This window comes from Notamacropus eugenii, chromosome 7 (assembly GCF_028372415.1).
Source record: "Notamacropus eugenii isolate mMacEug1 chromosome 7, mMacEug1.pri_v2, whole genome shotgun sequence".
NCBI lineage: Eukaryota > Metazoa > Chordata > Mammalia > Diprotodontia > Macropodidae > Notamacropus > Notamacropus eugenii.
Window position 1 is genome coordinate 5146824 of NC_092878.1, and position 22551 is coordinate 5169374.

A 22551-nucleotide genomic window follows, 5' to 3' on the forward strand; every position below is an offset into this window, starting at 1 on the left:
CTCTCTCTCCCCACTTACACTTCTGCTTCCAATCTCTTATTATAAGATCTTTGCCTCCTTGGGAGATTCCTCGCTCCCTCCTAAGGAAGAATTCCCCCTGCACTTGTAACCAGGACCCTGAATAAAAGCTTAACCCTTGTTCGACTCCGGAAAGTCTCTTCTCTCATACGTTTATCTGGTTTGGCCAACCGAAGACCTGCGATAGAGGTAAGGTAAGACTCGGGTAGCCCTCAGGCCTCTAGGCCTGGCATAAACCAAGTAAAATATTTCTAGAGTTGAACTCTAGGGCACTTGAGGGAAGCATATTTTCCATAGTGGGAATACATAACCCTTTGTTCCTACAGAATTTAAATATTTAAAAGCCCCGAATTATGTGTTCAGTGTTTGTCAGCTTGACTATATACTTTTTGTCTGTCCAGATCAATCTCTTTTGCCTTAGATTGCAAAATATTACAGGGTAGATTACACATACTCAACTCACTTTATACCATATGCCAGTAAGTGCTTAATAAATGCTGATTGATAGCAACGATTGAGGCCAACAATTAATTTAACGGGATAGATGACAATCTTATGTAGGCCAAAGGATGAGAAAGAAAGGGAGGTCTCCCATTTAGTCAGATATGACTGAATCCTCTACTCTGACATCTGAACTCACCAGTAAATATTATTGTACTGCTTAGAAACAGGGCCCCTGGAAATCACTCTTAAAACTATTAGTGGTAAATAATTTTCATTTTGTAACAATTAAGAAATTAAAGATGCAACCCAATCATGAAACCACATGGTAGTCCTTTTAATGTCATTCTGTCCTGTTGATTGCTTTAATCTCATTAATGCTGGAATTTGAATCTGTCTTATAACTTTTGAAGTACCCACATTCAATTTTTCCAAACTGTTCCCTGGAATGACTTTTTATTTTTCTGGATACGATTTACATTTTATAATGTAGTATATTGCTTTAGCGTAAGAGATAACATGTTGTAGGGAAAACCCATCTTCAGAATCAGGAAGTCCCATCTATGATTCATCCTGGTTCTATTACTCAGAACAAGTCATTTAACCCCTCAGTGGCCTCAGGGAAGCCCCTAGAAATATCTATTACAGAATAGTTGTCAATCTGCAAAATACTTATTTTAAAGTGTCCTCATGGGAGCTCCCTATGCTGATGGAATTGGGATGAATATAATAATAGCTAATATTTGTATATCACTGCAGTGTTTACAAAGCACTTCACATACACTATTTCATTTGATGCTCTAAACTTCATGAGGTAAGTACTTTTATTATCCCCATTTTATAGATGCGAAAACTGAGACTGAGAATGAGTAAGCATTTTGATCATCATCACACATCTAAAGTGAATCTGAGGAAGAATTCTAGCTCAGATCTTCTTGACTTCATATCTACCCCTCTGTTCATTATAGCCAATAGTGTCAAACTTAGAAATGAGACCAGTACATGTTAAATAAGGATTCCTATGGCAGCATATTGACTTAGAAAACCACATATTAACATCATCTATGTCTTATTGTATTTTTATTTATTGTATTATTTTATTATATAAATATTGTCAAATATTTCTCAATTTTATTTTAATCTGATGGAGACCCCACTTGGCTGTTTTTGAACACTTATAGATTATACTATGCCTTGATATCTCATGACAAAGTCCTATACTATATAAAAAGTGTAAGTTGCATTTAGGAAATTAGTATAACAAATGATTCTTTATATTATAATTTTGCTTTGAAAGGGTAACTGGAATGGTGATCATTTTATGGCTAAAGTTTCATACTAAATCCGAGCAATAGGGAATTATGTTTTAATAGACCACTCTTAGGGCAGGTAGGTGGCACAGTGGCTAGAATGCCAGGTCTGGAGTCAGGAAGACTCCTCTCAGATATGTACTCGCTAGGTATCCTGGCAAGTCACTTAACCTGATTTCCCTCAGTTTCCTCATCTGTAAAATGAGCTGGAGAAGGAATGGCAAATCTTTACCAAGAAAATCCCAGATGGGGTCGTGAGGAGTCAGACACCAGTAAAAATGACTCAACAACACTGGTATCATAACTTAGTGCCTTATAGAGAACGTATGTATGTATGCCCAGAGAATGTTTGATGAACCATGAGAAGAAAATTTAACAGATAGGTGTTGGAAGTTCTGTTTTCATTAGAAATTCAAAAAACAAGTGGAGAAAAGGCTCACTGAGGACGGTCCCTCCAGGTCAAGCCCTTGATGGACAATTAGGATCAAAATTGCTTGATTTTTTTTACTTATGGGAGGTTTCAGAACTCTCATTTCCATCTATGCCTGGGTCTTTGATGCATCATGACTTTGAAAGGGGAGATAATTTTAAGGAAATTAAAATCCTAGGGCCACAGACTGGCTACTTAGCTGCAGGAGATCATTGAAACTAGAGACTTGAAATTTCATCTGCACTTCAAGGATTTGTGATTTTTCTCACTATGAGGACCCCCCCTCACTAGTGGAGAGCTAACTTCTCTGTCATTTAGTCTTTGAGAGTTACTGTATGAAAGAAATAAAAATATATCATCCTGAGACAACCTAGTGATAAGCACCTTTTAAACTGTTAGGTTATGCTTGGGAAACACCAGGGCCCTAATAAGAACCGTTCCTATTGGCTATCCACTGGTTTAACCTTCAAGAACCGAAGGTCATTTCTACACTACCCTGTGGCATTGGAGTAGGGTTTCAGTGACCTAGACACTTAGAATAATCTAATTTATGTCCTAATCTTGTAAAACTTTTAGTTACTGCAGTTATAATGATCACTTTTTCCAAAATTCCAGCAGACTACATCTTCTCTGTAATTTAGGTTGTAAAGGACACTTGTAAAATGAGTTGTGAATTTAGCAGAGGATTCTAGTGATGAGAGGCAACATGGTGTGCTACATACAGTGCTAACCTTCAAGTCAAGACAGACCTAAGTTCAAGACAGACACATCTTACGTATGATAGGTATGATCTTGGACAAGCCATCTATCTAACCTTTCAGTGATCCACACAATGGGCAGTGGTACAATGGGTAGACAAAGTGTTGGGACGGGAGCCAGGTAGATTCATCTTCTGGAGATTAAACACAACTCCAGACACTTACTAGATGTATGACTCTGGGCAAATCATTTAACCCTCTTTGCCTCAGTTTCCCCATCTGTAAAATGAGTTGGAGAGGGAAACAACAAATCGCTCCAATGTCTTTGCCAAGAAAACCCCAAATGGAATCACAAAGTGTCAGACACTACTGAAAAGCAACTGAATGGTAACTCTCTAAGACTATAGGCTATGAAATAGGTGCCAAACTGCATTAGTAGGGTAAATTTCCTTATTGGGGAGCTCTCCATATAAAGAAGTGGCAATTCTAGGCCCTATCTTTAGACTAATGATAATAAGCATAACTGAGAGAAAAGTCTCATTTAGCTCCTGTCATTCCTATGGCTTTCTACTTTCAAAGCCTTTGACCATGAATTGTCATTTGTGTATATAAAGCCTTTGTAATTTCAACAAAATATTATACTTATTTTACTGAGAGTATCTAGCAAGTGACTTCAAAATTTAGTGCCAAAATCTGTGAGGAAGAAGATATCTAACTAGCTTTAGGTAGCTTAGTTCAGTAGAAAGAGAGTCACATGTGGAATCAGTCTTGGGTTCAAATTCTGCTACTTATTCCTCATGCAACCTTGGGAAAATCACTTGACCATGATTCCCATCTCTTGACAGATACATGGTGAACTGAAAATACAAAATGAGGCATGTATTTTTTCAGACCTGGCCAATGTTAATTTTGTTTTGTTTCCTTATTTCATACTTATTTATTACATGGGAAGGAAGGGGGTAAGTCAGTAGGAAATAACAATGATACAAGAAAAGTAGAAGAGTGTTAGTAAAATGTTTTTTAAAGAAACTTTGTTTCTCTCCCCTACGTAGAAGAAAAGTAACTTAGGGTCCAGGTTCCTCTGTTTCCTCATCTGTAAAACAAACAGGTTGAATTAGAGAGTCTCTAAGTACCCTTCTAGGGTGAAATTTGTGCTAATATTAGCTTACTTGTCTTCATCTCTGACAAAAAAATAGAAAGAAAAGCCAAATTAACTCTTCCACCAAAGACTGAATTGAAAAAAGAATCGAGAACTGTTGGGATGCAGTGATTCTCAAGCAGAATGAAATGAATGACAGTCGTAGGATTCCCAGGATTCCCTAAAGTGGGTGCAATGTCAGCTGTGGCCATTGTAAACGTTGTACTTCATTTGGATTCCTTCCCTCCCTGCTTCCAAAGTGAGTATGTAAATAGATCGTCCTAGATCTAACCATGGTGAGCTATCAAGGTGACTGAAAACCAATTTTCCCTCAACAGCTCCTTACCTGGAGAATCTTACCAAATGTAGTGTTAACATGCAGAACACGGGGCTTCAGTCCAGTGTCCAGTCATTTACATTTGCTGTTCCTTTATGCAGCAGGAAAATTCAGTCATTCACTCTAAGTCAAAGCTAAATACTTAATGCCACTCATTTTTTAAAAATTGGAAGTGTATTAACAGGAAATAACAATGCGGGCCCCAGATCTGTCAGACACAGAGGCTTGCCTCTTCTTCTCCCATCATTCAGATGGAAATCTAAACAATGGTTCCTTCGGAATTGAATTTTTTTTGGAGGGGAAAGGATTTATTTAACAATACTTAGGCTCCCTACAAACCTGCCATGGCCACGTGCAGTGTCTAGGACAGCACAATGATCAACCATGTGAGGTTTTCTCCCAGCCATTTTCATTTTTAGAGCATTCAACTTTATTGATTTTCTTTTTTGGTCAAAATGAATGGGGCATTTTGATGACAATTTCAGTGACAGAGGAGGATTTAAAAGGGGGAAGGGGTGATAGGGAAGGAAGTAGGCTTTAAGGTAGGATGGAGGAAAGTGGGACATAGTTCCAGGTTCTTTTTAAAAAGAAGATGGCAGTCTTACTCTACTTCTGAGTGCCTGCAAATTTCTCCACAATGCCTTTCACAGCTTTTTCTGCCTTCTTTCCTGTCTTTACTCCTCTCTTGTCTTCCTGGAAGTAGAAGCGTCTGCAGGTAGCAGCTAGTTGCGTGACAGATTTGAAATACTCCCCAAGGCATTCCTTTTCCAAAAAAATTTCTTCCCTACTGCCCTGTACCTGAATTTCCCCTATTTCTTTGAGTTACAAAATTGAAAGTTTTGGTCAAAATAGAATTATTATTTGAAGTGATAATGCATTAATCCATGGTTAATTGTAAAAAAAAAAAAAGCAACTTAGTCACTTATCAGGTACTTAAGGAGCTGATTAGGACTGCTGGGCTTTGATTAAGAATGATCTGGAACAAAACGAGCTTACTCAGGAAATTAATTCCTAGTGAAAATTGAAGTTAGGAGAGTCAGGGTAGCATGAGGGTTCTGGATACCAGCCAGGGAGTGAAGTATCTAAATGGAGGAAGACATGCCAAAATAGGACTTTATCAAAAAAACATTTTGATAAATAATGCCATTCATTGAAATCTAGATAATGTTCTAGAAGTGCAGGAAGTTTAAAAGTTCACCAGCATGTTTGAGGACAAGATACAGCAGAAGAAATTTATTTGACCTGCAGATAATTTATTACTGGATTAGAAAAAGCTCTGCCTTAGAATTCTAATAGATTTGGGCATATTAACTGTATTGGGGGAAAATAAGAGAATGTCGAGCCACATGTGCTGCTTCTGTGTTGAGATTTCACTGGACTACATTTAAGTTTTTATGTGTACTCAGAAACCTCAGGCAGTGCTTTAAAGAGAAAAACAATAAAATGTCAAATCTCCCTTTTCTCCTTAAATCTAACCAAAGTATTCATACAGATTAAATCCTTAAAGAGAACAGCACTAGTTGCAACAAACACTGTAAAACATATATATACATATATGTACATATACACACATGCACATATATACACACATACATATATGTATGTATATAAAACTATATACATACATGAAAAATGTGCTTTACAGTATTTGTTTTACATATAAAAGTATAAGTAACTATATTTGCATGTGTGTATATAAGTGAGCGTGTATATATGTTGGGAGAGAGAGAGAGGGAGAGAGAGAGAGAGAGAGAGGGAGAGTAAGGAGAAGCTAATGTGCTCATGGGTTAACACTATAGCCATATGCTAGAAATTTTTCAATCTAGGGCAAGTGACAAAAAGTGACCAAGTCCATGTTAATGAATGTGCCTTCATATAAACTTTAAGGACAATTTTAATTGGAGGCCATGGGTGAAGAAACCCCAGGAAACCTACTTTGGGGGTTGACAGAAATCCTAGACACTAGACCAGGATCAGACCTGGTAGAATCTCATCTGATGACAGGGGAAAGAGAGAAAGCTATCAGATGGCTTCCTATTTTAACTGCTTTTGCTTAACCTATTTACCTATATTACCTATTTTAACCAGGTAGTAAGTTCAGTTGTTTCTAGATTACTGAAAGACTACATGTGCTGTCCGCTCTCTCCAAAACAAAGGTATTGTTGTCTCACTCTATTTACCCATCTGGTTAATTCATGAATCAAGGGAAAAAAGAAATTGAATTTGTCCTAGTAGTCAACAGGATAAGGTACATGGGGGCATCCGCTTGGGAGAAAAATAATCAATAAAGATTCCTGGATCTGGAGTTAGGAGATCTTGTTGTTAGTTCCTGTTGATAGAGCCCTGCACTTGAAGTCAGAAGCTCTGAGTTCAAAACTTGCCTTGGATGTTTACCATGTGATCCTAACTTCTATGGGTTTGTTTCCTTTTCTGTAAAAGGCTTGGACTCAAAGATCCCTCCCAGCAGTGTGACTTTGAACATGGTGTTTTGTCATCTGAGTACATTTCCTTGTCCATGAAATGAGGGGATTGGACTAAATGATCTCAGAGGCCGCTTCTATTTTTTTAAAGTTTCCTTATTCTATTGCACTTTGGGTGAGGGGAAGAAAAACAGAGTGAGGGTCAGGAGATTTGGGTTCTAGCCCTTGACCTACCATTAATTTTCTGGGTGACCTTAGGCAAGGTCACCTTTAAAACTTTTTAATGCCTCTTGTTTTCTCATCCATAAAATAATGGGCTTGGCCTAGCTGATCTCCAAGACCTCCTCAAGCGCCAAATTTCTATGACATTATAAATGCACATGAATGAATTCTCTAATTTGGAGTTTTTTTCTGCAGCATACGCTGAGCACTCATTGTCTTTCAAATCAGGAAACAGAGGGCATTTTTACCTAGACATTTTCCTAAGTACCATAGGGTGATAGAATCAGTTTTTGAGTTGGATAGAATCATAGCTAGTCCAAACTCTTCATTTTACAAACTAGAGGACTGAAGATCAAATGATTTACCTAAGGCCAGATGGATAGTAAGCCTCAGAGACAAAATTCCAACCCAGGTCATTCAGACATTCTAGAAATTGAAACAAGTACAATTTTAAGTCCATGGAAGAATGGCAGGGAATGTTTACATACCTTTCCTGAAACTTACCTTGGCAAGTTGTTCATGTATCTCATATAAGGTAGGTCTGTTCATTTTGGCCCCACTGATGCTGCCAGTGTTACGGTAGTAATCAATCTTGGGAACCGCATCCATAGTGTTGTGGCCAAAGGTTTGTAGGTAGTACGTGTTGGTATGAGAATCGTAGACATGAAAACTCGCATCCGTTTTAGTACTTTCTCCATTTTGGAGGAAATTGTCATATAGCTCCTGATTCCCAGGCCTAAAGCTGATTCTCAATCTGTTGTGGGTATCATCAACAAAGGATGTTTCTTCATAATGCGGAGGGTCATGATTGCTGTCAGCAGCTGCGCTGCTTTCATGACTCTCATTAATTACATTAACTTGAAAACGATTTGGATGATTGGGGGCTGCATCCAGGAATACACTGGAAGAGTTGTTCATTGACATCTTCTGAGATGGATTTCCTTGACTAAGCAGTCTCCCTTTATGGTTGTCAAAAAATTTGTTCCTTTATTTTCTCAAAGTAAAAGGCTAATGAAGGAATGCTTGCCTTTCAGTCTAGAAGAAGCCTGGTTCCTAGAAGTATTCTCTTCTACACAGCCTTCAGAATGTCTTTCTTCTCATTTCTATCATCAAAAACAGAAAATAAGTTTGTTTCAAGTTTCAGAAATGAGTAAGGGTTAACTCAGTTAATTTAGTTTTCTTTCTAAGTACAATATCCCAGGAACCCTAGGATTCAGGATTTAAAATTCATTCTCTTCAGTCAAATCTGCCTTTCTATGGAGTCTAATCACCTGGGTAATTAAATCACGTAATAAGCAACTGGAGACCTGCTTTGGCAGACAGAATTTCCATTGGAATCATTCAGAGTTTGACTTGTACTGGGAGCATTAGGTTGAGGCTAAAAAACATTTAACTCAAATAGCTGGGTATATTAATAGTTAATTACAGTACTTTAAAAAACTTCGATAATAATAAATCACTGAAACTTCAAAAATAATTATTCTAAAAGTACACTTGGAAGAAAAATGATACCAGTAAATGAGAAAAACATTAAAATCAAAATCCTCTTAAAGATTTGTCTTCTTAGAAGATTATAGTTAAAAATGAATGTTTCCAAGTAATTAAAGTTGTTCCAGTTACGTTTTGGTAATGCATTCAATTAGCAATTGATTGTGCTTTTAAAAATTCTTTAAAAATATAAATTAAGATTTTAAAACATTCTTAGTATGTTATGAGTTATTACAAATCCCTAGATCTTGTACCAGATTTGAAAGATCTTTTTTCTGTTTATTTGTTTTGCAAATGCTGTGTGGAGCCTTTATTAAAGATATGGGTGTTTAGGGAGGAAATAAATCACCAGAAATTAATAAAATGGTTATGTTATATCTATGTATAATAGCCATACTCTACAGATTGTTTTTAAGGGGATATTATCAATCTTTATTATGAGGCAAAGATTTGACTTGGAGATGAAAGGAGTACATAATAATTTTCATAGCTCCAAAGAATGAGAACAATATCTCATTAGATTCTTTCTTCAGAACAATATTATTTTATAATGGCCCACATTTTTGTTTTCAAAGAAACTTCTAGGAAGATGAGATCACCATATTCAAACTGATAAAAAATCATCTTTTCTCTCTATATATTCATTTTAAAATCTCAACTTTGACTCTCAAGCCATTCATTCCCAGTGAAATAAAGAAGTATATGATAGCAAACGTGTCTGGTGCCCACCTTTAGCAGCTCTTCATACAACACTAGGGTGTTTCCACATTGTCCTAGTGGGAACTCTGGGTAGGTAGCTTCTGAATTCCCTTCCCAGCCTTAGCTGAATAAGTCCAACACAATGGTCTAATGCTAATTCATAACTGTACACTATTGTATAAGAGAGAAGTGAACTTACCACACAGGGCTAATCTTCAAGGGAAGAGTCAACTGCCTCTACATCCCTAGGGCACAGAAGAACACTCTGTTTTCACTCATCATCCTAGACTGCTTTTTATTGTTTAGAGGCTTATTTTTCAGGGAGGACCATGTAGGGATTGGCTGGGAATGAGGGCATAAGTCCCTCCCACTCATTAGCTCCAAAGAACCTTAAATACTGTCAACCAGTGACTAGTAGTAAACCATTAATTCCTACTGAAAAGAAGTAAATGAAATTTTCTTTAATTCATAACAGGAAGTGGGTTGTATAACCATAACCCTCCAACAAAACAGCCGGGGACGCTTCAGTTGTTTGGAGGTAGATGAATGGCGTTCCATCTTCCTGAATGAGGTTATTTCAGATGAGTGATTACACAGTGATCTCCCTTTCTTCAGCATGTAAACTAAAATACAAGCTTCCAGAGATGATGCCTGTACTTTATAAGTTAAAGAATCATGTTTTCAAGAGTTTTTTTACTTTGATCAGGATGGTTATTGGCTCTTTTCTGCATGTGAAGTGGGCAGGTAGAAGATGGAAGCTGGGATTTACAGAGAATATGTCTGCCCAAAGACAAAAAGTTTTCCAAGCAAGAATATAACAGGGCATAAAGTTCCCAGTGGCATATCTAAAAGATTAAATTGCCTTCATTCAACAAAACATTTTGTCAAATTTGTGTCACCAAAGTTAATGCGTCCTGTTCTGTCAGATGGAAGCCTTCACCCACACCAGCTGATTATTCAAAATACTTCAGACTGGCCATATGAATGTCAGCATTGAAAGAAAACTTAGAGATCATTTAACCCACCCCTCTCATTCTGCAGATGTGGAAACTGAAGTTCAGATCAGTCACAGAGACAGCTGGTGGGATCCTTAGGGCCATGTGACCTCTTCTGTCACACTTTTTCTCTCCCCTTTTATTTGACTGCCCCTAAACTTCAACAGTTCAAAGACTAATCTCAAATACATGTATGATTGCATTACCTCTCTCACTGGCTCCAAAAGACAAGCATAAAGAGAGAGGTAAGTATCTTGGCACTCTATATAGATGACTGTAACTGGTTGCATGTAGTACATATGTGTGCATGTGTGGAATCTCCCAGTCTTCCAAGAATACCTGCTTCCTTCCCACTCTGACTCATCTGCCTCATTCGCTCTGCTGTGTTAATATATAATATCCAAATGGCATAGTTTTAGCAGCAAAGAAATAATCCGTATATTTTCAGATGATGACATGATGCATGATGGAGTATGAGCGTTTATGAAGTGAACCTGAAAATTTAATATGAGCAAGTAAATAAATGTGTGACCTCATAAGTATCAGTAAGACAGTGAAATAGCATCCATGGCTGAAAGGATTCAGGACTTTTCTGTCTTTCATATACTCACCTCCTCTTGGTGAAAGTATTTTGTGTTCTCTTTAACCTCCTCTTCCCATTGTAGCAGGGGTCTGTGAGGTACAGAAATTCTCTGCAGGAAGAAAGAAGTCTTAGACCCCTAGCTCTATAAGTTTCTGGGAGATGTAATCTCATAAAGACATTGTTTCCCCTCACCTAGAGGAATAGTTATCACCAGACAGGTGATGTTTGGAGTCACAGATGACGTACCAGGAATTATTTAAACTGGGTATCAGCATGACAGTGTGACCAGTTGGAGTTCAAAGGAGGTTTGGATTTTGGTTGGCGATGTGTGGGTGAGTGGAGACAGTGATGAAGTAGGATGCTGTGTGAAGTGGCCATAAAAGTGGCCAGAGTCTCCTCTTATAATAGATGAAATATGTCTGGGGTTAAGTCAAGGTCTGGTTGTACTGAACTCTCATGCTTGTTCCACAGGGGGAAGAAAAGGCAAATATAAAACTTTAGCTTTGTTCTTTAAAACTGTTTGTTTTCTATCACGTCACACCGATCAGTTTGGCTAACGTGACAAAATGGGAAGATAATAAATGTTGGAGAAGACGTGGGAGAATCAGAACACTAATTCATTGTTGGTGGAGCTGTGAGCTGATCCAACCATTCTGGAGAGTAATGTGGGACTATGCCCAAAGGGCTACAAAACTCTGCATATCCTTTGACCCAGCAATGTCGCTCTAGGATTATATTCCAAAGAAATCATAAGAATGGGAAAGGGTCCTGCATGTACAAAAATATTTATAGTAGCTCTCTTGGTGGTGGCCAAAAACTGGAAATTGAGGGGATGCCCATCAATTGTGGAATGGCTGAACAAGTTGTGGTATGTGAATGTAATGGAGTACTATTGTGCCATAAGAAATGATGAACAGGAAGACTTCAGAGAGGCCTGGAAGGGCTTGTATGAACTGATGCTGAGTGAAAGGAGCAGAACCAGGAGATCATTGTACACAGTAACAACCTCAGTGTGTGAGGAATTTTTCTGGCAGACTTAGCCCTTCACAACATTGCAAGGACCTAAAACATTCCTAAAGGACTCTTGGGGCAAAATGCCATCCACATCTAGAGAAAGAACTATGAAATTGGAATGCAGAATGAAGCAGAATGTTTTCTCTTGTGTTATGTTTTGGGTTTTTCTCATAATTTCTTCCACTCATTTTAGTTCTTCTATAAAACATGACTAATGTGAAAATGTGTTTAATAAGAATGTACATGTAGAACCCATATAAGATTGCATGCTGTCTCAGGGAGGGAGTGAGGAGGGAAGGGGAAAAAATCTAAGATTTATGAAAGTGATCGTAGAAAACTGAAAACTAATAAATTAATAATAAAAGTCGTTTCTTTTCTTTTTAATTAACATTAATGTTAGCTAGCTAAAATGCTAGATTATAACTGCTCTGGCTTAAGTGCTTTAGTTTTTGTGAGAGGAATTTAGGGAAGAGAGGGGCAGCAAGTAGCAGAGAATGAGAGAGAAGGAAACAGGGAGGACAGACCTTCCCTATGTGGAACCACTCCTGGTCAGAGCAGAAGGAATTCTTTTTCCCCTCCCTGAATGGGGGCTCCTAAGCTAAATGAGTGAGAGTATCATGAATTAACATATTTTATAAATTTTTGAAATCAGAGCAAAAACTGAGTTGGGGGCTCCTCTTGACAGAAGTCTGAATCACGAGTAAGTAGATTTAAAAGATTTGATGCATAATGAAAGCAGGTGCTTATCTCAGTGGCATACAGTGCAAGTAAATTTATGCCCTGTATGGTTCTCTCCTTGTAGAGTTACCAGTCACCTGATCTAGAATGAGAAACACAGCAAAGACATTGATCAAGGGTAAACGACACCCCCTGATAGAGCTGAAGGGAAAAATTGTGGAAGAACTCCATTCCATAAAGATCAGGCCAGCTAAGACAGCATAGACAGTTTTACTATAAAAATAACCACCTCCAACCCCACACCTTGCTCCTTCAAAATAGGAAAGACTCACACTTGTTAGTTAGTTGGTTAATGTAGGTCATATTTCTATAGTACTGTGAGACTCACAAAGCATTTTCCTTATACCAGTCCTATGAGGTAGTTACATGTGTTACCCCCATTTTGCAGGTGGGAAAACTGAAGCTCATGAGGTTTCAGTCCTCGTGCCCATCCTGGGCTACATGATTAGTAAATGACAAAGCCTCAATATAAATCCATGGTTCTTTGGTTCCAAGTCCAGTGTTTTTTTCCACTCTAACAGTGCGGTTATAGTTGGAAAGAAACAGCAGGATCATTTGACCTCTCTCATTTCCCAGATGAAGAAAATTAAAGGGAAAGTCACTTTCATAAAAATAGTCAGTGAGAAAGCCAGGAATGGAACCCAGGTCTACTGACTCTCTAGTTCAATGATTTTTCCAATATTCCATACTACTCTTTTATATTTTAGAGTGGATGATTTTTGGTCAGTGTGTTAAAATCAAGGGATTTCAATCGCAAGCTTTTCATCTACAATTAGGGAAACAGAGACTTTGTCTCCAGTTAAAAGTATGTCAGGCATCCATAAACAGAAACAGGTAAGAAGGCTTGGGGGTGAGGCTGGAAATTGTACTATGCTGACCTTGAAAGATAAACATAACTTAGTCCTTTTAAGGTGGCTGGTTAAAATGGGAGGGAGGGAGAAATTGGGGGAGAAACAGAGCAGGCAGAGGATGGGACCTCAAAGTCATTTAACTCAAGCTCTTTGTTTGAGGTTCCAAGAAGCTAAGTAACTTGTCCAAGGTCACACAGGTGGGCATCCTTCAGAGCTGGGATCTGAACACAGGTCCTCAACTCCAGAGTCAGTAATTATTTCAACTCCTTCATTAGATATAGGAGTAAACTTAAATCCTGGAGAAATTAAACAGCTTGTCTAAAGTAGTGAGCGTTTTACAGGTAGTAAGTATCAGAAGAATTTGAACTTGGGTGCCTGACCCCAGAGCTCAAGTTGTTTTGATAATGGTACACTGCAATCAGAAGAGATGGCTATTGATTGCTTTCTGGAGGGGCAGGCTTCTTACCATGCATGGAAGACAAACCCAGACTTGTATGATTATCGTTTCTGGAGATCTATTCTTGGAGCTACTAGGAATGGAGGAACTTGCATCCTGTCTTCTTCCTTGCCCTGGAAGATATCTGCCAGAGCTCCCTTCAAAATTTTTTTTCTTTCTTTCCCTAAGGCAAATAGGTCCTTAGGTAAAGCTCTAACATTCCAGACCTAACTCTTATGGGGCTTTGGAATCTCTCCAAACTTCCAAACTTTCCTGTGGTCACTCCAATTAATGGTAAATGCTAGTAGCAGTAAACCTCCCTTATAGCCTTCCCCTCATCTGACCTTACTAGGTAATCTGCGTTCAACATGCTATAGTTTTAGGCTTAATAGGGGACAGGGTTTCTGCCACTGGAACTTTCACAGGCATAGGTACCACACTGGGACAGAATACCCAGTAGATTGTAGCATACTCCCCAGCCCCTGAATGGTACATGTCTTTTGCTCTGGCATAAACACGGCCTTAGGGAGAAAATTCAGAGAAAGTTTTCTGAGGGAGTCAACACATTCAATGCAGATAGACTGGCTCTCAAAAAGGGAAACAAATACAGTACTTCATGGAGCAAAAGTGTCACAATTTGCCAGATGCTGTCTCCAAGGAGTCCAAAGAGCGCCTGTCATATAAGAGGAGTGGCTACTACCATCTCCTCTGACTTCTATGTCTGTCACTCTCCCCTCTCTACTTTCTAGGAGCTATGGGAGTTTGACCAGTGAAACAACTGTTCCCTCTGCTGAGTTCTCCAAAACACCCTGGCTAATTGAAGCCCTCATAGACCTACAAAATACCAATACAATCACCCCACACCTCATCTTCGTTGTTCCCTGCTAGGAAAGACTGTCATGGAAATTTCTAGTATGAGCCATGGACAGTAGCAGCTACCATCTTTCCAACTCCCTTGATGTTTTTAAATGAAAGTATACTTTTCCATATATTTCAAGGTGGAAAAGATTGAGTGAACATCCCCCTGAGAGTTGATTCATGCTTTATTTTTTAAAGCCAATTATTTCTTGTTTTAAAAATTCTTAAAATGTTTTATTAATACCATTTTTTAAAATTAAAGTGTTTCCTTTTTTGGAATGGGAAAGGCAAGAAAATTAGGGTGTAGGGACTTGCCCAAGGTCACACAGCTAGTAAGTGCCAAGTGTCTCGGGAGGACAGTCTTCCTAACTCCAGGGCTGGTACTCTAAAGCTGTCCCTAAAGTGCTTTCTAAATAGGTGCTATTTTCTCCATCCTGACCATGCTATTCTTAACTCCACCCCCCATCTTGGGTGTCTTCTTTTATAGCAAAGAAAAACAAACAAAACTAATTCACACAATGACTGGGTCTGATGATGTACATAACATTCCCACACCTGTACTCTCCTATCTCTGTACTGAAAGGAAGCTGGTATGTTTTCATCAAATCCAGGCTTGTCCTGGTCCAAGACTGGCCCCTAAGTAATGTGGCTTCCTCTCAGGGTTGTTTCCATATACACCACTGAGTTTACCCATTGTGTACATTGTTCTGGTATCAGGTCAGAGAAGCCTTTCCATTTTTTTTTTCCTGACTACCTCATTGTTGGTTATGGTACAATAACATTCTGTTGCACTCACAGACTACAATTTGTTCAGCCATTCCCTTTGATGGACTTTATATTTCTGGAGTTACTTTTGCTGCTATAAAAAAATGTTGCTACAAATATTTTGGCACATACAGAGGCATTTTTTCTGCTTTGATTTCTTTGGAGAACTAGGACAACAGTCAGGAAATATGAAAAATTTAGTCACTTTTCTTTTAATTTCCAATCATTTTCTAGAGGATTCAAGTCGATCCATCATTCCTAAACAGAGTCACAATTAATAAATATTTATTAAGACCTATTATGTGCCAGAACTGTGCTTTAGAGATACAAACAAAAGTATAAGACAGTCTCTGTCGTTGAGGAGGTCATATAATCTAAAGGATGAGAGAGGTTGCACAATAAAAAGAGCGTTGGGCTTGGAGTCAGGAAGTACTGAGTTCAAATTCAGCCTCAGAGACTCACTAGCTGTATAACTCTGGGTGTGTCATTTAACCTCTCTTTGCCTCAGTTTCCTCATTTGTAAAATACCTTACCTATCAGGGTCATTATGAGGATCAAATGAGATAATAGTAATTGTAAAGCACTTAGCACAGTGACTGGCACATAGTAAGTACTTTATAAATGTTCGCTATTAGTGGTGATGATATATAGAAAGAAGCTGAAAAGGAAGGTTACCTGGTGAGAGGGAACAGTGGAATTACGCAGTTATGCAGCTTGGGGACGGGGTGGGAGGGAAGGAGATGATCTGAGGAAGTGAGATTTTCCACAGAGTAGGAAATGAGGTGAATCCTAGAGAACCCTCCTTATCTGTAGGAGGATCAAGGGGGAAGTCCCCAGTGTCCACCCTCTACCCTCTCCAATCAGAGGCAGGGAAGTGGCAGCAGGGGCAAAAGGTAATGAGAAGGAGTGAGTTTCAGAGTTGATTTCATCTTGCAGAATAATGAATTTCTGTCTATCACAAATTCTAGGAGGGCAACAAGGTGAGAAATGAAGTGACGAATTCCCAAAGAACCCTCTTTATATAGTGGAAGATGAGAGAGGAGGTCCCCACTTGTGCCAGCCTTTGTTTTGTCTGGCAGATAGAACTGATCCGGGAACAAATCTATATCTATATCTATATCTATCTATCTATCTATCTACATGTACATATACATTTTTAATATGTGTATATATTTTTATATAAACATATTCTCCAACTGTCTGCTTTTTCCTATACATTGAAATAAATACAAACAGAAATTTGGCTCTAGGAGGGATCTTAAAGATCATGTGCTCCAGCATACTAATTTTATGCTTGAGACAACTGAAGTCTAGAGATGTTAAATGCTTGCCCCCAGGTTACAAAGTTAATTAGTGTCAAACTTGCATCTAGAACCGAGCATTGGATCCTACTTTGCTCTTAGCCTGTAACTTTGCTCATGCTCTGTGCCCATGCTCCATCCATTTGGATACCCATTAATTCCATTTAGTGTTCAGAAGTCTGCCATTCAAATATATTATACATTATGGGACTTTTTAGTTATTGTGCTCAAAATACTGGAATCACTCCATGAGAAAGTGCTAGTAACCAAGGAGTTCTCATATCTCATCTGTGAGCTGCCCCAATCCTTATTAATCTCCTTGGGATACTCAAATCAAAATTTGATCTGTATGTCTGGTATGTCTTTACATCCACACATACATGTTGTCTCTTCTGTTAAAATGTAAGCTCCTTTTCAGGCAGGGACTATTTTGATTTTATCTTTGTATCTCCTTTGTACCGATAGTAGGTACTTAATAAATTCTTATTAATTGATTACTAATTCCATCAGGGTCTGGGAAGCTTGTGAGACTGAAATAACAATGATGATTAACATATATTTAATGAATTCAATGAATTAGGTATTAGACATACTAAGAAAAAAAGTGAAACTGTCCCTGCCCTGGAGGAGCTCACATTCTACTGGAGGGAAAATAAAATAATTTCCTAAAGTACTTGAATCACTTTGATCCATTAGCTCCTTCTTCCCCCAACCACAAACACTTTTCCTTGTTTTCTAAGCCCCAGCTAGACATAACCGCCACCACTACTACCGTTTCTAATAAATTTATCAACCAGATCTTTAAAAGTCATTCATCTATGCCTACACCCACACAATAAACGGTAGTGAGGCATTACAAAGCAGTTACTTTAGTAAGAAAAAAAAAAGAAAAAATATGCTGTAACTTCCAGTAGACACTACAGTAAATAGGAGGTTCTCTTAAATGAAAATCTCAAGGCTTCTGTTGGAAAAGTACACTATCCTCAAATATTCCTCCAAATCTCCAGGCAAACTGATTGAAGGTACATCTCCTAAACACCCTCTGCTCCTCTGATTTGACCCTTTGATGGGAGGGGGCAGCAAGAGCTCTAGAGTCTCTATTTAGAGGGGGCTCAGCACAGTTCCCACTTCCATCACTCCCCACATGTTCCCCCAGCTTCATGGCTTTTGGACCTGTTTGGTACTCTCCATCATGCTCCTGTGTCAGGTACCTTCTCTCCCCTACCCCTCCCTCTTTGTAGCTTTATTTTGTGGACTCTCTTCCCCCATTAGATTTTAAGTTCCTTGGGATCAGGGAGCGTCTTTGTTTTTAATTTGTATTTGTATCCTCGGCTTTTAGCACAGTACTTGGCACATAGTAAGCACTTAATGAATGGTTAGTTTATTCATCTCCCAACTTGCTAATCTTTCTCAGATCCCAATAAAATACCTAAAAGATGGGCAAAGGCAAGAAGGAAAAGAGTGAGAGAATTCTTGTGCTATCCAAATATTTTGTACTGATCTGGTCTAATATCTTGCCATTGATGGTCTGAATGTGACCAGAGAGTTAGTGGTAAAAAACAAAAAAAGAAATGAAATGATCAGATTTCAACTTAGTTCCTGATTAACTGAAGGAATATCTGAGGTCTTTGGTAGCATGGTATAAATAACATTGGGCTTAGCATCAGCAGAACTGGGTTTGAATTACAGAGGTCAGGGGCTAAAATGGGGGGAAATGTAGATGATCTAAATGATCTTATACACACACACATCTATTAAAAAGCCTCCCTATGAGACTATTCCCTATAGCAGGGGAAGAGGAGTTTTTAAAATAGAGTTAGGCATTATGTCTGAGAAAAGAGAAACATTGGATCCTTCAGCAGGTGGAAGACCCATGTGCTGAAACCAGAAAAATGAATTAGAACCATCTACTGCCCCATTTCCAGGCCCACGCAGTGACATGTGGTACGTTTCTTTCTTAGGTCCCTTTTCTGAATGAAAGAACTGATTCCTTTCTGATCTCTGGTAAATAGCTATGTTTATAAAGTACTTCAGGGTTGCCAGGGCCTTTATATTTTTAACTTATTTGGTCTTTACAACAATCCTGTAGGTCTGGGAAAGTCTAATAGTCTGGAAATGGAAGGGGAGGAATGGATTCATACAGAAATGAACCAGAAAGAACCAGCAGCCCAGGAGCAACCAATGAAAGGAGAAAAAATAGAACTGAATTTCAGCAGAGGTGAGATATTGAGGAGGGCCATTTACCCTTCAAGTGTATTAGTTCAGAAGATCCAGGCTGACATCACCAATTGTACCCACCTACTGAAAAACTAAGAGAAATTTTAAGAAAAAAATCTGTTCTTTCCCCAATATCCCCTCCCAGGGCCTATGGTTAATCTACTTTTTTATTATCCAAGTATATTAGGCAACTTAAATCTTGCCTCAAAGAGGTCAGGGGTCATAATTAGATATAATTAGAGAAACTTATAAATGTAAATTAAAGCAAAAAACCAAACTTCTGCATAAATGTTAGGAATTTTCCTAACTGGGGGCTCAGAGAAATTGTGATTATACTCACAACTTTTTATCCAAAATAAACTCCCTAGAGCTGCAGAGGAGGAAACCGTATGGACTTTAGAAGCTATTAGAATGCCCCTAGCTTTAAAATGAAGTAATTATTGTAACAGGATGGTACAAAGTTGTGAGGTAGAGAATATTATTATGATCCCCATTTTATAGTAAGACTCTAAGGCTCAGAAAGGTTAAGTGACTTGCCTTGGCCACAAAACTAGTAAATGTCAGAGACAATTTCAACCCTGGCGTCTCATGAATTTAAGTACAGCATGCTTTCCAATACACCATATTGTTGGAAGAGGCAGGTAAGAGGTGAAATTTCAGGATAGGCGAAGTTTATTTTTGGCACTGAATCGCCTCTCTATGTTCTTCTCTTAGGTCTTAGAATTCCTTTGATTTTGCCTGCTCTGTCCCCCTTCTTCAACATGTGTCTTATATATTTTAGAACACTTAGTACATTCTGGATGCCTGGGGAGAGCTAGTAGCTTAATCTTTCCTGTGTTATTTGGATCCAGGAATCTTAAGTACACATTTTTTTATACCTGGACAATCTTGGCCATGTTATTTAATTTTTCTTCACCTTGGTTTTCTCATGCGTAAAACAAGGAAGATTAGAAAAAAATGGACTCTAAAGTACTTTCCAGCTCTAAATCTATGCTCTTATGATTCTATGATCCAATGATTACTCCCTTTTTCCAAGCTTCCTCCTACATCTTTGGAGATTGCCAGCACTTCTCAGAAGGAACAATAATATTAATGCAGCGGAGCCAGATGTTCGTGCATTGGATGAATAATTTGTTGTGTATCCAAGGACCCATTAATTTGTAATTTAATCAATGTGTATTTTGTAAATACAGGTTTTAATAAGGATGTTCATTCTAACACAGTATTTTATGTTTATGTTTCCTTTAAAAATTAAACAAGGTTATTGAATTTTGCTCAGAGGTCTCAATTTTTCATAGTTTTAGTGCATAAATCTGCTGTAATTTCAAGTTGTAGTGAGGGAGGCAACTCAGTTCCATAGAAAATTCATTTTTTCAGGTGTCAGAATATCTGGATTCCAATCCTGATTCTCCCACTGATCAGCTGTGTTATGAAAAATCTCTTATTCTCTTTGGGCCTCAGATTTTTTAATTGTAAAGTGAAGTTTGCCTCAAAGATCTCTAAAGTACTTTATAGGACTATGATTCAATGTTATTTATTTTCAATTTCTTTGTGTAGCTCAGGATCTGGCTGCACTTTTAAGACAGACCCTTACTGGTAAAATGACATTGAGGATTAATTAATTTTGTTGTACAGTGGTTCTTGTGTCATTACAGCCATGTCCAACTCTCTGTGACCCCATTTGGGGTTTTCTTGGCAAAGATACTAGAGTGGTTTGCCACTTCCTTCTACAGCTCATTATACAGATGAGGAAACTGAGGCAAACAGGGTTAAGTGACTTGGCCAGGGTCACACAGCTAGTGTCTGAGGCTGGATTTGAACTCAGATCTTCCTGACTTGAGGCCCAGCACTGTGCCAACTAGCTGCCCATTGATTGAATTTAACTGAGGATATTTAGCTTGGAGAAGAGAGGATTTGAGGAATCTAGGGTCAATATTTTCAAATGTTTGAAGGGTTGTCATACAAAGGAGGGATCAGATTTGTTCTGTTTGGCCTTTGACAATCGCTTAAATTCTCTGAGTCTCAGTTTCCTCATCTGTGAAATGAGAGGGTTGGATTAGATGACCTTTGAGATCTTTTCCAGCTCCATCTATGACCCTATGAGTCTAAATTTACAAGGAGACATATTTTAGATCAATACAAGAAAAAATTATTTAACTATCAGTGCGTTCATAAAGTGCAGTGGTTGGTTAGGAGGGGTAATGAGTCCTTTGGCACCAGAAATCTTCCCGTAGGTGATGAATGACTACTTTTTCAAGATGTTGTTGATGGAGTTTGTGTTTTGGGTAGGTACAGAGCCAGAACTAGATGAATGGTAGCACCAAGTGGGACTTTAGACATTGTCTAGGCAAACTTTATTTTACAAATGAAAAAAATTGAGACCCTGAGATGCTGAGAAAGTAAGAGCCTTGTCCAAAGTAAAATACCCTTCCTAATCAGAAGTTTTATGATTTCGTCATTCTAGAGCTCTCTCTTGATTTCCCACTTAGGAGCACATGAAATACCAATACGAAAATCTTAAATGAATGCATCAGAGAATACAACGCTCAGTTGACCTTAGACATTTATTTAACCAAATGGATACCACAAGCTTCTCTTCATTGCATCAAGGATGATTACATATACATGAGCCAAGGTTGTTGTGGTTTTTTTTTTTAAATTTTTTCCATTGAACTTGAATAAACATGAAAATGAAAGCAGGGTCTTCATGCAAGTGCATATTCAAAGGTTCCTTTGTCAAACTCTTCCACTTCATCTTCCCAAGTAGAGGAAGGCATGCTACTGTAGGGATCCAGCAGGATTTTGAAGCATCTGATAATAAGAAGGCCCAAGAAAATGCACAGAATCCCCACAAATGCAAAGCCTGTTTTTTGTTCCAGTGTCAGTGAGAAAGCTGAAACTTTGTTGACACTCATGCCGGCTGGTCCGTTGCTATGGTGGAGGCTACTCATCATTTGCTACCACATCGTTGCAATTCTTCAGGATTCCTGCTTGTGTCATATCTTGGCCTACACACAAAAAAATACAGTCAGTTTAGTTACAGTCATATACTCTACGGTGTAGTCATTAAAATAGGAACCTGAAAAAAAGAGAAGGCTTCCCATCTTTAAACTCTTTTGGCACAAAATATAAAAAGCCATTATATACAAAGACTGATATTGATCAGAAATCTTATCAAATAAATTTTCATATTAGAATTAGATTATTTTGTCCAATGACATAATGGACTATAACACACTATAATACAATATGATGTGATATAAAAAAGTATGATATTACTATCTACCTAATACTATAATCTGATATAAGGTAATATACATAGTGACTGATGAGTTGTTTTGACTGAATTTTGTTGAAGTGATCACTTTAATCAAGGTTTACCTAGTTATATATTTCTTTATACATTCATTCATTTATTCATTTGCTTATTGCCCCTGGAGTTACAACTATATGAAGCTAAAACAACTAATTAATTAGGTCATTAAACTAGTTACTTGACATTAGGCAAACTAAAATACCCAATGTCTTAAATGAACATTTTTGCCTTAATCAATAAGCATTTGTTAAATGTCTATTCTATACTAGACACTGT

The 22551-nt window shown here is 38.1% G+C and overlaps 2 protein-coding genes across 4 annotated transcripts in view; both read right to left on the reverse strand.

Moving 5' to 3' along the window:
• Window positions 1–9489, reverse strand: part of SLC12A1 (solute carrier family 12 member 1) — a 129163-nt gene extending 119674 nt beyond the window's left edge. For all 3 annotated transcript variants that reach the window (XM_072623266.1, XM_072623265.1, XM_072623267.1), the window contains exons 1-2: window positions 9401–9489; window positions 7519–8117 (exon numbers count right to left, since the gene is read on the reverse strand). In XM_072623266.1, the coding sequence (XP_072479367.1) occupies window positions 7519–7938 (420 nt within the window). In that variant the 5' untranslated portion in view covers window positions 7939–8117; window positions 9401–9489. The remainder of the gene's footprint in view (window positions 1–7518; window positions 8118–9400) is intronic.
• A 12151-nt stretch (window positions 9490–21640) lies between these two features.
• CTXN2 (cortexin 2) lies at window positions 21641–21963 on the reverse strand. The gene has a single exon (XM_072623500.1). It carries the CDS (start codon window positions 21911–21913, stop codon window positions 21665–21667), a length of 249 nt encoding a protein of 82 aa, XP_072479601.1. The 5' UTR covers window positions 21914–21963; the 3' UTR covers window positions 21641–21664.
• Window positions 21964–22551: the final 588 nt, after the last annotated feature.